Raw genomic sequence first — 15,291 nt, forward strand, 5'->3', positions numbered from 1 at the left:
CCATCCTGCAAAAATTTCAAAATGAGCGGGATCTTATCTGAACGAGGAAGCACTCCTTGATCCTCACACCAAGCCTCAAACACTCGCCAAACCTGCACAAAGGCTAAGGAAGTGGAGAACATTCATGCTCACAAAAAGGTGGCAATCACCGCAATAGAATATCCTCGCTTCAACAAGCGAGCCCTTTCAAGGGCCATGCCGTAAGACAAAACAGAGATGGATCTTCATCCCTGCTGCAACAGAAAGCGGAGGGGGAAGTCTACCAGGAGCCTTCGTGGATCTGCATACCATAGTCTCCTGGGCCAATCCAGTGCCACCAAAAGCACCATTCCCCTGTGACCTTCGACCCTCCAAACTATTCTGCCCACTATGGGTCACGGGGAAAAGGCATACTGCAGCTTGTCCTCTGGGCAGACCTGCACGAGAGCATTGATATCCAAGGACTTCAGTTCTCTCCTGCGACTGAAGAATCAAGGAACCTTCACATTGTGAGAAGTCGCCAGCAGGTCTAGAAATGGAAGACCCCAGCGATCCACTACCAGCTGGAATGCCTCATCCGACAATACCCATTCTCCTGGGTCCAGACTCTCCTTCCTGAGAAAGTTTGCTCTTACATTGTCTTTTCCTGCAATGTGCGAGGCCAAGAATTCCCAAAGATGCATATCCGCCCATTCCATAAGTTGATCTATCTCCTGTAACACTTGCTGGCTCTTGGTTCCTCCCTGCCGATTGATGTACGCCACCTTCATTGCATTGTCTGACATTACCCAGACTGCTCGATCCTGCAGCCACTGAACTGCAAGCATGGCAACCGGGCCACCCGGGCTTCCAGCCGATTGATGTTCCAGAGAGACTCTTCTGTATCCCAGTGCCCTTGCACCATTAGTTCCTAACAGACAGTGAGCTCCCCAACCCTGGAGGCTCGCATCTGTTGTGAGTACCAACCAGGCTGGCAATGTCAGGGAGATTCCCTTTCTCAAATGATACGCTTGCAACCACCACTGAAGGTGAAAGCAGACTTTCATCAGCAGGTGGTGCTGAAGCAAGTAGTCCTGAGTCTGCAGGTTCCAACAAGACAACAGGGAGCGCTGAAGAGGACGCAAATTTGCTCTCACCAAGGTATCACTTCCAGGGTTACTGTCATCAAACAGAGTACCTGCAGATAGGACCACACTGTCCTATGATGAACACTATATGTCGGGCATATCATGTTCATCAAGAGATGCACCTGTGTCACCAACTTCTGAATACAAGCTTCTGGCAGGAAAACCTTGCCCTGCTTCGTGTCAAACCGAATATCCAGATACTCTAGCGACTGAGATGGCTGAAGATTGCTCTTGACTAGGTTCACCACACAACTGAGCTCCTGCAACAGGGAGATCACCTTGCGGGTCATCAGGCTGCTCTCTTCTAGAGACTTGGCCCGAATCAGCCAGTCGTCCAAATATGGGTGTACCAGGATCCCATCCTTTCTCAACTCAGTTGCCACCACCACCACCATAACCTTGGAAAAAGTTTTGGGAGCGGTGGTCAGACCAAAAAGCAGTGCCCGAAACTGATAATGGCAACCCAATGCCTCAGACAGATCCAGGAAGTCAGAAATTCCCCGACTGCATGACCATTATCACTGAGCGAAAAGTTTCCTTACAAAAATGAGTCACCCACAAATGACAGTTGACCCCCATTGAGATCCAAGATGGGATAAAAGAAGCCCTCCTTCTTGGTTACAATGAAATAGATGGAATAACAACCCAAATTTTCTTAAGACATAGGTACTGGAACCACAGGCCTCAGACTGAGGAGCCTCGATAGTGTACACGCCACTGCCTGCTCCTTCTGTGGGGAGTGGCAGGGAGGCACCATGAACACGTCCCGAGGAACAATGCAAAACTCCAGCGCATATCCTTCTCGTATCACCTCCAAGACCCACTGATCCGATATGATCTCGACCTACCTCTGATAAAAGAGAGAGAGGCGTCCCCCTATCTCCTGTTTCTAGGGTGGGTCAGCAAACCAGTGCCCGAGCCCATACCCCGCCTGGGCTGTCTGGGATGAAAGCACTGAGAGCTACCAAAAGGCCCAGTCTTCTGAAAGGTCGCCCCTCTATAGAGACAAAACCGCTTGGAACCCATGAGACGACCCCCTTCATACCAAAAGAATGCGGCAACTGCTTCTTATTCTCCGGCAACCGAGGATTCACACCACTTACTGGCCAATTTCTCCAACTCACTCCCAAACAAAAGCAAGTCTTTAAAGGGCAATTTCATAAGATTAGCTTTGGAGGTCGCATCAGCTGAACAATTTCTCAGCCATAACTGATGCCTGGCTGCTATCACCGAAGCCACTCCTCTGGCCGAGGTACGGACAAAATCACAGCGCACATCTGCCAAAAAGGCAGCAGCAGGCTCCATAACTGCTCTGGAATTCACTCCAGAGTGATACAGAAGCAAACAAGAACGAGCCACCAGGGAACAACAGGAAGCTACCTGTAAGGTCATTGCCACTGCTTCAAATGCTTGCTTAAGGATGGCATCAATCCTCCTGTCATGCACATCCTTCATGGATGCTCCTCCCTCCACGGGGATAGTCGTGCGTTTAGAGATGGCACAGACAAGCGCATCCACTTTTGGAAAACGCAGATGCTCTCTCACCACTGGATCCAGAGGATTCAGGCCTTCGAAGGTCTGATCCCCTTTGAAATTTGCCTCCGGGGCATCCCACTCAAGATCAATCTATTCTTGAATGGACTCCATAACAGGGAAAAAAAACAAGAGGCTTTACGCAAAGAAACCAAAATGAGATTTTTCTTTGGTTCAGACACTGAGTCTGCCCGAGGTACTCCCAGCATGTTCAACAGTCTGGGAAATCAAGGCCGGCAGTTCATCTCCATGAAAGAACCGCAATGTAGCCCTATACGATTCCAGTCCCAGAGAAATTTCCCCATCCTCCAGAGAGTCAGGATCTGTCTCATCATCAGTGCCATCCAGATTCCTATCTGGAGTACCTGCAGTCAATCGAGGTGTACTCCGGCGTTTAAGACGGAGGCCACTGCCTGAGAATCTGACCTGACAGGATGAGATGGGGCGGAGGACTGCGCCTGAAGAAAGGATTGCGATCCTTGAAACAAATTCTACCCAAGAAAAGGCAGAAGGATCCATGCCAAAACCAGAAGGCACATGTGCGGTGCCCACTGAACTGCCATCCCCTGCTGAGGAACCAGCCAAGGGAGTTCCAAGGTCAGGTGTCCCTCCTGACATGTCCTTACCCAGGCCCTCATCAGGCTGGGAAGAACCAGGCTTAGTAAAATCAGAGGAAGATAATTCTCCCTGAGCCTTTAAGTTAGAGGGCACTCCAGTCTGAGATGCCCAAATATGACAGGTGGCACAGAGGGAAAGACGCTTAGGTTTCTTAGCACAGGCACCATTAGTCTGTCAGTATGCTTAACAGGCGACTGAACATGTGCGTCCAGCCGAATTCTCACTAAAAAATATAGGCGCACAAAATTTAGGTGCCCCAAGGCTATCCCCCACAAAAACGTAAGCGCATTGTCACCATGCTAATCCTGGGCGCACAACCAATATGCTCCAGAATGTGCGCACAGGCAATGCGCCCAAAAGAAACTGGGCACACAATTCAGATGCACAGCCGGACTATCTTGCACGCACTGATGGTCATGCAGAGGGCAGCTGGACGTGTAGATAAAAGGCACGTGAAAAATCCGCCGCAGCCTACTACACGGCGCACAGCACAAAGCCTAACCAGGGGCCCAGCCCACCCAGGCTGCTCAACCTGCCAGGCTGCTCAGCTCCCTTAACCCTCACGGGAGTGTGAACTAACATCAGAACTGCACGCCGAGCACGGAGACCAGAGGAAGTCCTACAACAATCCCTCTACTATGTCTCTGATCTTTTTTTTTTAACTTACCTGAGCTCAGCCTTTTCCAGCTGAGTACAGAGACTGTCTCCGGCTGTACGGGGAAAGGATATATACCGTCATCGCCGCGCTCGGCTTACTGCACCCACTGTCTTTCAGCTGTTGAAATCAGCTAAGTTCACGCCAGCCGAAGAACCAGGTACCTGACCAAGGCACTCATCTGAGGGACCACGGAAATCACTTCAGGAATTCTCAACTTCGGGAGGGACCATTAGGTATTACCACAGGAGAGAGGGGCAACTCAAAGCTCTTATTAATTGTCTAAATTTCAAAGCAATCCCCAGTAGGGAAATGCATGTCCACCATCTATTGGAGACGGAGAATACTGGCAGGCTGTCATGGCAGGACTATTGGAATTCACTTCCTCAAGACTTACGCCAGGAACAATGCCATCTAACATTCAGAAAAAAACTTAAAACCTGGCTGTTCGCACAAGCCTACCGTTGAAGGAATCTCTTTCGACCAACACTGTTTCTCACCCTTCAACCTCTCCCTAATCCCTCCCCCCTACTCACCTCCCCTACTCTCCTCCCTCTGGACATACCATGTTAATAACCGCCGAGGATAAATCTCTGTTTATGTATTACTAATTTATTGGTTTTTGTTGATTATATTTATCACTCTTCTATTGTTATAGTTTAAATTCTGCCCTGTCTTCCATCTCCCATTTTTAATGTTCCTTTACCTTCTACCTAGATGTTAATTGGTTTCCCCCTGTTCTATTGTAAACCGGTACGATAAGACCTGGTCTTGAGTATCGGTATAGTAAAAGAAGTTAAATAAAGTTAAATAAATATATATACTGTGATGTCAGCTTGCTCCGTCTCCATCTGCTGGTAGAGGTGCATAACCCACTGATCCTCAATCCATCTATCCACATGCTAGGAAATGGGTAGTTAAACATCACTTGGGGGCCTTCCCTATCCCTCTGTGTAGGCCTCAGGAGCAATGGTATTAGACTGGTTTGCCAGTCACAGGTTTTGGGGCGCCATCTCTTCCTTCAGGAAGAGTTCCCCATAGAAGCATGAGTTTTCCAATTTCTGGTGTCCCCATGGAGAAGGGCAGACCTTTCCTTAGGTGGTTAACATAGTAACATAATAAATGATGACAGAGAGACTCAAGTGAACCATCCGTTCTGCCCAACAAGCTTTATTTATTTATTCTCCACATAGATACACAGGGGCATTTCCCATTATCCTCGCATAAATACCCAAAGGCATTCTCCCTTATCCCCTCCAGGGGTTTACTTCCAGATATTTCTCACATGCAGTATCCAGGATCTCTCACTGGCAGCTATCAGGCTGTGCTAACCAGGACTCCAGATAACTGTCAGTCAAAGAGCAGTAAAGGCCTCCCTATTCACAGAGGAAATCTTATTCCTCCTTTAGTCAGACATCTGATTATTCAGGACCAAGGTGAAGCAAGAAAGCCCAGGATTATGCAGGAATGGAAACATAACGCTGACTGATAATTATCTTGAAGAACAATTTGTCCTTCCCAGTCTCTGGAGAATAGGGACACCCTGACATCTGTAAAAACAATTTTATCCACCCTTATCATGTTAAATCTTTCTAACTGAACCTGATGGTATTTGCCAGCTCTGTCTGATTTTTTTCAATAGACGCAGAAATCCTCCTACCAAAAACATTCCATATTCCGCTACATATACATCCACACAGTCTCCCACTTGTACTACTCTAAAATAGCCTCCCCATACATACACACCTGCCTGCACCTGTCCCTAGACACATTATTCTATACATCATTCAAGAGCCTCAAAGTGCCTTTTCTGTGTCCTGGATCTGCTCAGGATATTATTACAATCAGGGTTCTGCAGTTTCCCAGGTTAGAAAGCTGCAGCAGGGTTTGTACAGAGAGGGCAGAAATTTGGGAGCAATCTCCTACCTGAGCAGAAGCTCCTGCAGGCATTTTCTTCTCTGCTTTGCTGCTTTCAGGATTAGAAATAAAGTGAGTGCTCTTTGGCTGGAAAAGAGCTGAGTGATTGTCTATTCTGGTGCCCAGGGTCTTTGCTAATGGCTCCTTTTAGGCACGCCTCAGGAAGTTATGCTGCTTCCTCATTCTCAGTTCCTGGTTCTTTCTTTCACTTTCTTATTTTGATAGATTATAGGATTACCTGAGAAATTCAGAGTTCTGCTCAACTTTGAGGCTAGTGTAAACTAACAGAGACTATATAATTCAGTCCCAAAAAGGCAATTCAGGAACCTCCTGAGTGTAAGGAGAAAGTGCAGGAATCAAATAAAGTAGTATTTTGTCACAGCTTCTGTTTATAATTAGTTCCCAGTTTATGTATTCTTGTTTCTCTCCTCCAGGTCTGCTTGGGGTGCTATTAATATCAGGGCTGTCTCTGCAATGTCCCAGATTAGAAAGCCGAGGCAGTGTTTGTATAAAGAGGCCAGGAAGTTGGGGGCAATCTCCTAAAAGGGCAGACGCTACTGTAGGAATTTTTCTCTCTGCTGCATGACAAGAAATACATTTGGGATTCTTTCTCTGGCTGGGAAAGAGATGAAGGTTTGTCTCTTGCCGTGCTGGAGGAGAGAGGGAGCTTCAGCGGGAAGGCTGCAGATGATAAAATCTCTTTTCACCCTTCCTTGCCGGGCTCTTTTCCTTGCAACAGCGCAGCTCCGCCTCCTGCCCGGCGCACCCTGATGACGTCAAAAGGTAAACGTAGGGAGGGAGCTGTAAACTGAGACTTGGCTGTGTGCTGCAGTAACTCGCGCAGACTGTCCGAATGGAGATTTCTTTCTAATGCATCGAAACTACAAAGAACAAAACTTAAAGTTATTGGTTTTTAAATATGGCGAGGGGAATAATGCAATGTTTATTTGTATTTAAATTCTAGAATTTCTTAGATATTGGTTGGTGCATACCCTTCCCTCCATTCCTGTTTTATTGGATTTAGTTCATTTTCTCCCAGTTTCCCTTGGTGCTTGCCTTGTGTGGCTGGGTGATGTACTGGCGGTAAAAGTTAAAGAAATGTATGTATTTAATTTAATTTCTTAATCTACTGTCTCCTGCTCCAGGCAATGAACAAGAAATTACATTTAAATATTAAAAATTACATTAATAAAAAAAATAATCTCCTATATAAATAGTACTTAATTTGTAGACAAAAGGGAAGTGGAACTGGGGAGGGGGCCAGGGTTGATCTGTGTAAAAGGGAAGGACCAGGGCCAGGTGCGAATGATCACACACACTCATACATATCCAAACACACTCTTAACATATGGGCCGATACAGTAAAGTCCGTGGGAGAGCGGGCGAACACCTGCTCTCCTGTGTGCGCGATTCTCTATTCAAATGAGGCCCAGAGGTAAAAACAGCAAAAGGAGGCGCTAGGGACACTAGCGCGTCCCTAGCACCTCCTTTTGGACCGGAACTGTGGCTGTCAGCAGGTTTGACAGCCGACGCTCAATTTTGCCAGCGTCGGTTCTCAAGCCCGCTGACAATCACTGGCTCGGAAAGCAGACGCCGGCAAAATTGAGCGTCCGGTTTTCGACCAGACAGCCACCAGCCAACTTCAAATTTTTTTTTTTTTAACTTTTTTTACCCTTTGGGACCTCCGACTTAATATCGCCATAATATTAAGTCGGAGGGTGCACAGAAAAGCAGTTTTTAATACTTTTCTGTGCACTTTCCCAGTGCCTGAAGAAATTAGCGTCTACCTTTGGGTAGGCACTAATTTCTGAAAGCATGAATGTGCGGCTTGGCTGCACATTTTGTTTTCTGAATCGCGTGGGAATACCTAATAGGGCCATCAACATGCATTTGCATGTTGCAGGCGCTATTAGGTTCGGGGGGGGGGGTGGGGGGTGGGGGTTGGACGCGCGTTTTCGGCCCCTTACTGAATAAGGGGTAACGCTAGTGCGTCGAAAACACGCATCCAAAGGCGGGTTAACAGTGCGCTCCGTCGGGCGCACTGTACTGTATCGGCCCAATAGTTGGGGTTTAGGGAAGCAGAATCACAGGGGTAAGGAGAAGGCAAAGAGAGAGAATGGAGTTCTTTCTCTCTAAACCCCTCTCTGTCCTTGTAAGCTTGATCCTCCATCAGTGTTGCCAGGTAGTTATGAAAGAACAAACGCACTTTGCAGAAAAGCAAGCCCAAAACACTGAAGATTTAAACTACCTTTAGAAACTATTTATACACAGAAAACACTTAAAATATTTTTGTGAATGTAATGGAGGAAAAAACAGGGCGCAATCACATTGCAAATTAAGAATCTACATTTAGTTCTGCGAAGCCTAATATCTTTGCTAAGCATCGCAGGTCAGCCAGGCCTAATTCTCTATCCCCAAAGTAAAATAAATATTAGGCACAATGCCTGGATCACCCAAAAGCATTAAAGCAAGTTGCAAGCCACAGCAGCCTGAGTAGGCTCCTTCCTGCCACATTCCTCTGCCCCACTATGGAAATTTCCATGTTGGGTTTGAGCCATCTCCTAAGCCCTTTTCCACCCACCCACAAACACCAACTTTTCCACAGACCAGGACTGGACATGTGGGGGAGGGGTGTCTCCCCTCTCATTTGCCCTCTCAGCTCCTGATCGTGCCTTCTCGCTCTCTTTTCCATCCGTTCCTTGTGCCACCACTGTCTCTTCCCTCTCCTCTGTCCCCTGCACCTTCTTTGTTTTTCTCTCTTATCCCTCCTCTGCAGCTTAAGCAACTCTTGGCCCTCACCTTCCAAAGGCAGTGGGGCCAATGGAAATGATATTTTCCAATAGACTTCCTGAGGTGCAGAAGTTAGAGCAGCTGGTAGCTATTCCAGGAAGTCTTAGTTTCAGCCCCATTCCCTAATCCCATGTTTCTGATTGAAGGAGGCCCCACCCTGACTGGAGGGGGGCTCATACCGACCCCAACCTGAAACTCCTAACAGCAGGACTCCATGTACCAGAATCACCTGCTTCACAAAGGGTCTATTGCCTGCAAAAAGCTTATAGATAGGATACAGAGAAACTGCTAGCTGCACATATTAACCAAATTGCTAGCAAGCTTTCACACGCTGTTCTTATTGTCTTTTAGTAATGCTGATAGATTTCACTTATGCCTGCCAAAAACTAGTATCCTTGCTGAGTATACAGAACTGACCAGAACAAAGGATGCATTATGTATAAGGCAGTATTATTGTTGCAATTCCTTTCACAGCACTGCAATTCCCGTCAGCCTCTCCTGCGAATGACGTATCAGTACTCACATGACCTGAAGCCAGAACAAAGGAGAAAAATCGGGAAAGTTCCACGCTGGAAGAGGGAGGGGGTCAGGTAGCCCCTCAGTCTGAATATGCTTGCTCAGCAGTGTGTAGAACGCATGTGCAAGAGATAAGAAATGTATAAAAAGTTTCTCCCTGCAAAGGGGGGTGTGCAGTTTTACTGAAAACCATTTCAGCTGCATCTAATTGCTAGCAAATAAAACTTTTCCTTCTCGGACCAGTGCCTGAAGTCTTCTGGTTGTGCCTGCTGTTTGTTACCCTATTACATGATCACAGCACTAGAGAGGAGGCAGGGGCAGTGCCACAAGAAAGCAGCTACTGAAAACTGTGCTTGCCGAGGTCCCACCTTCTTTCCTCACAGTTTCCAATCACAGCGCAGAGAGGGCTGCAGCTCAGCTCAGTTCTGTAAGTTGGTTCTCTTCTTCCTGTTGAACAGCAGCTAATCAAAGGTGACAGGAACAGTGGGGTACGAGTCCTGCTCAACAAGCCCCCAAAAAAGTGAGTAAGGAAAAAAAAAAAAGCCCGAAAATAAGCTACCCACGTGTTGAAAAAAAAAAAATTCCTGAAAAAAGTAAGCCTAAACTCATGGTAAATAAACAAGGTTAGCAATACTGCCTAGCTCTTTTCCTACAAGAAGAGCAGCTCTCCTCTTACCCTGCACACACTGATGACATCAGGAAGCAAAAGAGGGGAGGGAGCTGTCAAGTGAGACCTAGGAGTGCTTGCAGGAGGCTGCAGGGATTCTCACAGCCTGCAGGGAGTTGTCCTTAAAATAAAAGCTGGAGTAGTTAGCCTTGGGGTGAGAGCAGCGTGGCCATTAACCAGCAAAGCAAAGATTCAAATCCTGCTGCTCCTTTAGAGGAAATATATACTGTACCTTTGCTCTATGCCTGTTTTATTGGATTTAGATAATTTTCCTTGGTGCTTACCTTCAGGCTGATGCAATATCAGCCCATGGAAAACAGGCGCTCATGATTGATGCACCTCTCCGGGGCACCTAATGTAATATTTAAATGGGCTGCCATGGTAAAAAGAAGTCGCTAGGGCAGAGCTTTCCAAACTTTTCATGTTGGTGACACACTTTTTAGACAAACATAATTTCGGGACACAGTAATTCAGTCTACTAGCAAACCAGAGGTTAAAGGTTAAACGAACGAAATGTATTTCGACAATTTATGTATGTTTCCTTAGATATATACATAAATAAAATGTTTCACGACACAACCTATCTTGTGAAAACCTTTCATTTATATTAAAAATATATATTCCAAGATTCATGTTATTGTTATAATTTATGAGAAACAATAATAAAACAAAGTTATTGTGTTATTCAATTTACCTCTTTAATGAGATATATAAGCTTGATGGGATGAACACAGCTTTTGAATCTTTGGTGTTAATAAGAAAGTCCAAAGGGTCTTCTGCGTTATTTTAAAAAGCTGGCCAGTTTCACACTATGTAATTATTTGATAGCCTCATTCAACTAATTCTATATGGCTATGAGAGTGAAGTCTGGAATTTATAGGAAGGGACAGGATGTCAATATAAATCCTGCACCTCCAGTTCTGTAACTCTGTGCATCCACTGAAATTCCCCCAAACAATGGAGCTTGGATGTTTCCCTTACAGCTCATCATACTAAAAGATATTTTCAAATTCTGGTGTCACCTCACAGCAACAGCAGCACAAACACCTTCCACTGCCAGGCACATTGTGAACTAACACAAAACCTCGCAAAAAAAGACACTCAAAATCTATACTGCAATCCCATTGTAACACAACAGTAATAACACCAAGGACTCAAACAACAATAACCCTACCTGTGAAAAAGCAAGGGTAAATATTACACTGGGTCCTAGAATACCAATACACCACCTACTGAGGAAACAAAACAAACCCGATTGCTATAGATCCCTATGCTAGCAGAATCTCTCATCGTAGTCACACACACAGAGCAGAGACAGACCCTCACCAAATACGGAATACAAAATAAAGGAGCACAAATTAGACAAAAACTGAAATGGAAACCCCAAGAAGCCAGACTCTGTGTATTAACAATGGAAAAACAGAACCACCATTCCTCATAAAACAAATAAAACCAAGAAACATAAAGCATCAGTTATAATAGTAAAACCATACTAATAAAAGAATATTTTAAAACTACTGATAAATAGAGTTTCTATTAATTAAAATCATATACATTTTTTACAATTTCCCAAACACCAATAAAATATTTCAAAACAGCACATATATCAAATAACACCCAATAATTAAAACTAATAAGGATTTTAAAAAGCCCCTGCTGTCCATACGTGGGAGCTCTTGATTTCCAGTCACCCTGATATTGTCAAGGATTAAGAGGTTATCCTCGCTCTCTCACACATACATGTCCATTCTCTCTCACACATACACTGTCACATACATACACATTCATGCTCTTATACCCACCATAACCTCTCGCTCTCACAGACACCGACACACTCTCAGGTTCTAAGACACTCTCTCCCCCTCCACACCCCCCCCCCCCCCACACACACAAACTCTTACTCCCCTGGATTTTCTCATACACACTCATGCTCTCACTCTCTCTGGCTCCCTCACATACACACAAACACACACACCCAGGCAAGTTCCCAATCATTCTCACACAAACACACACACTCAGGCAAGCTCCCAGTCATTCTCACACACTGAAACTGACCCCCAGGCAGGCTCCCATTCATTTTCACACCTCTCCCTCACCATCCCCCAGGCATGCACACATTCATTCTCACACACACATATACCACACACAGGCAGGCACCTATTCTCACACATACAAACCCCAGGAAGACACCCATACATTCTCATACACAGACACACCCTCAGGCAGGCACCCATGCATTCACACACATACACCCCCAGACAGACTCCCATTCATACACATGCACACTAAAGGCAGACCCCCCTCTCTTTCTTTTGCCAGCAACCTCGGAGCCTCTCTCATTCCTCTGCTGCCACTGTAACTGATGCCGCATGGCTATTGGGGAGGCTCTGATTGCTGCTCCTCTGTGCCGGCTCCGTGGGTTTCCACTTCCTCCATGTTGATCTCGTACATTGTGAGATCTGCATAGAGAAAGTGCTACTCTTGCACATTACCAAAGATTATATGTGCCAATCAGTAAAAAGTAATTTATTTATTTTTTACCTTTGCTGTCTGATCTTAGTTTTCTAATCGGTTGATCACAGGCTTTTTTGTTCCACCTTCTCTTATTTTTTTGCCAATTCCTTTCATATTGTCTTTTTTTCTATTTCTTTTCTCTCCATCTTTCTTCTTCCCTCAAACACACAGTCAGGTTCTCATTCTCACATGCTTTCTCTCTCTCACGCACACACACACACAGGCTCTCACTCTCACATGCTCTGTCTCATACAATCATTCATACACAATCTCTCTCTTGCACATGCTGTCTTACTCTCTCACACACCCAGGCTCTCTCTCACCCCCACATGCTGTCTTGCTCAAGCACAGGCTCTCACTGTCACATGCTGTCCCTCTCTCACACACACAGGCTCTCATATGCTGTCTCTGCAAACATTCAGGTCCTCACTCCCATACACAATCTCTCAACTCACTCTCACACACAGACACACAATCTCTCAACTCATCTCATACCACACTCTATGGGCCCTCAGCCTCTCTCTTACCTCTGGGCCTCCTCTTCACGGGTCGCTGCAGGATGGGTCGCACCATAGAGCAACACAGAGGCATTATGCTATTGTAAAAGGACAAGGTTTTGTTTCCATTGATGATAATTTTGAATTGGCAATGGATTTGGTCTACTTGGTGGGAACAACTGGTAAACTGGCTCACATTTCTAGGGGAAGTTGGCAGTGGTTTCTTGTGGTTTGCTCTGATCCATTGTTTGTGAGTGTGATTGTAGTGTGTATGTGTTTGCCTACCTCAGGGGTGGGCAATTAATTTTCCCATGGGGCCGCATGAGAAATTGGGATGGTTTTAGAGGGCCGGACTAATATAATTAACTCAGTTCTACCTAATACTGTATATAGTATATATATACAGTATTGTGTAAACAATACTTCATAAATACTTCATAAACAAACAGTAAGTTAAATACAAAGATTCAATGAAAATATGGAGGACCTAATTACATCATTATTTAATGATGAGATGATGAACTTTAATGAACTTGTGATTGTTCACTTTAGAAAATTGTCAACTTTTACAGTGTTTAAAAAACTAACATCACATCTTGAATGTTTCCCTTACAGCTCATCCTACTAAAAGATATTTTCAAATTCTGGTGTCACCTCACAGTAACAGCAGCACAAACACCTTTCATTGTCAGATACATTGTGAACTAACACAAAACCCCGCAAAAAAGACACTCAAAATCTATACTGCAATCCCATCATAACATAACAGTAATAACACCAAGGACTCAAACAACAATAACCCTACCAGTGAATAAGCAAGGGTAAATATTACACTGGGTCCTAGAATACCAATACACCACCTACTGAAGAAACAAACAAACCAGATTGCTATAGATCCCTATGCTAGCAGAATCTCTCATCATGGTCACACACACAGAGCAGAAACAGACTCTCACCAAATACAGAATACAAAATAAAGGAGCACAAATTAGAAAAAACTGAAATGGAAACCCCAAGAAGCCAGACTCTGTGTATTAATAATGGAAAAACAGAGCCACCACTCCTCATAAAACAATAAAATCAAGAAACATAAAGCATCAGTTATAATAGTAAAACCATACTAATAAAAGAATATTTTAAAACTACTGATAAACAGAATTTCTATTAATTAAAATCATATACATTTTTTACAATTTCCCAAACACCAATATTTATTTATTTAGTAAATAAATATTTTTTTATAAATTTTTTTATTTTTTTATAAATTTTTAAATTAATTAATAACTACATAATAATAAATAAATAAAATATTTCAAAACAGCACATATATCAAATAACACTCAATAATTAAAACTAATAAGGATTTTTAAAAAGTCCATGCATGGAAGCTCTTGATTTCCAGTCACCCTGATTTTGTCGAGGATTAGGAGGTTATCCTCTCTCTCTCACACATACTCACATGTCCATTCTCTCTCAGACATACACTATCACATACATACATATTCATGCTCTTATACCCACCATAACCTCTCGCTATCACAGACACTGACACACTCTCAGGTGTAAGACACTCTCTCCCCCAACACACACTCCCCCCCACACACTCTTACTCCCCTGGATTTTCTCATACACACTCATGCTCTCACTCTCACTGGCTCCCTCACATACACACAAACACATACACCCAGGCAAGCTCCCAATCATTCTCACACTGACCCTCAGGCAGGCTCCCATTCATTTTCACACCACTCCTTCACCATCCCCCAGGCATGCACACATTCATTCTCGCACACAGAGACCCCCAGGCAGGCACCAATTCATTTACACACACACATGCATCATACACAGGCAGGCACCTATTCTCACACATACAAACCCCAGGAAGACACCCATTCATTCTCATACACAGACACACCCTCAGGCAGGCACCCATTCATACACATGCACACACTAAAGGCAGACCCCTCTCTTTCTTTTGCCAGCAACCTCAGAGCCTCTCTCATTCCTCTGCTGCCACTGTCACTGCTGCTACATGGCTATTGGGGAGGCACTGATTGCTGCTACTGGCACTGAAGCCCATTCTGCTGCCTCCTCTCTGCAGGCCCCGTGGGCTTCCACTTCCTCCATGCTGATCTCCTACATTGTGAGATCCGCGTAGAGAAAGTGCTACTCTTGCACATTCCCAAAGATTACATGTGCCAATCAGTAAAAAGTATTTTTTACTTTGCTGTCTGATCTTAGTTTTCTAATTGGTTGGTCACAGGATTTTTTTTTCCACCTTTCCTTTCTTATTTTTTTTGCCAATTTCTTTTATATTGTCTTTTTTTCTATTTCTTTTCTCTCCATCTGTCTTCTTCCCTCAAAATCACAGTCAGGTTCTCATTCTCACATGCCTTCTCTCTCTCTCACACAGACACACAGGCTCTCACTCTCACATACTCTCTCTCATACAATCATACACACAGTCTCTCACTGGCA

General features: G+C 44.7%; 1 protein-coding gene across 1 annotated transcript in view; it reads right to left on the bottom strand.

Moving 5' to 3' along the window:
• Positions 1-9,604, bottom strand: part of LOC115085931 (gastrula zinc finger protein XlCGF57.1-like) — a 32,228-nt gene extending 22,624 nt beyond the window's left edge. Inside the window, exons 1-2 of the mRNA XM_029592478.1 lie at positions 9,143-9,604; positions 5,839-6,710 (exon numbers count right to left, since the gene is read on the bottom strand). Coding sequence (XP_029448338.1) covers positions 5,839-5,862 — 24 coding nt within the window. The 5' untranslated portion in view covers positions 5,863-6,710; positions 9,143-9,604. The remainder of the gene's footprint in view (positions 1-5,838; positions 6,711-9,142) is intronic.
• Positions 9,605-15,291: the final 5,687 nt, after the last annotated feature.

Source organism: Rhinatrema bivittatum, chromosome 2 (genome assembly GCF_901001135.1).
Source record: "Rhinatrema bivittatum chromosome 2, aRhiBiv1.1, whole genome shotgun sequence".
Classification (NCBI taxonomy): Eukaryota; Metazoa; Chordata; class Amphibia; order Gymnophiona; family Rhinatrematidae; genus Rhinatrema; species Rhinatrema bivittatum.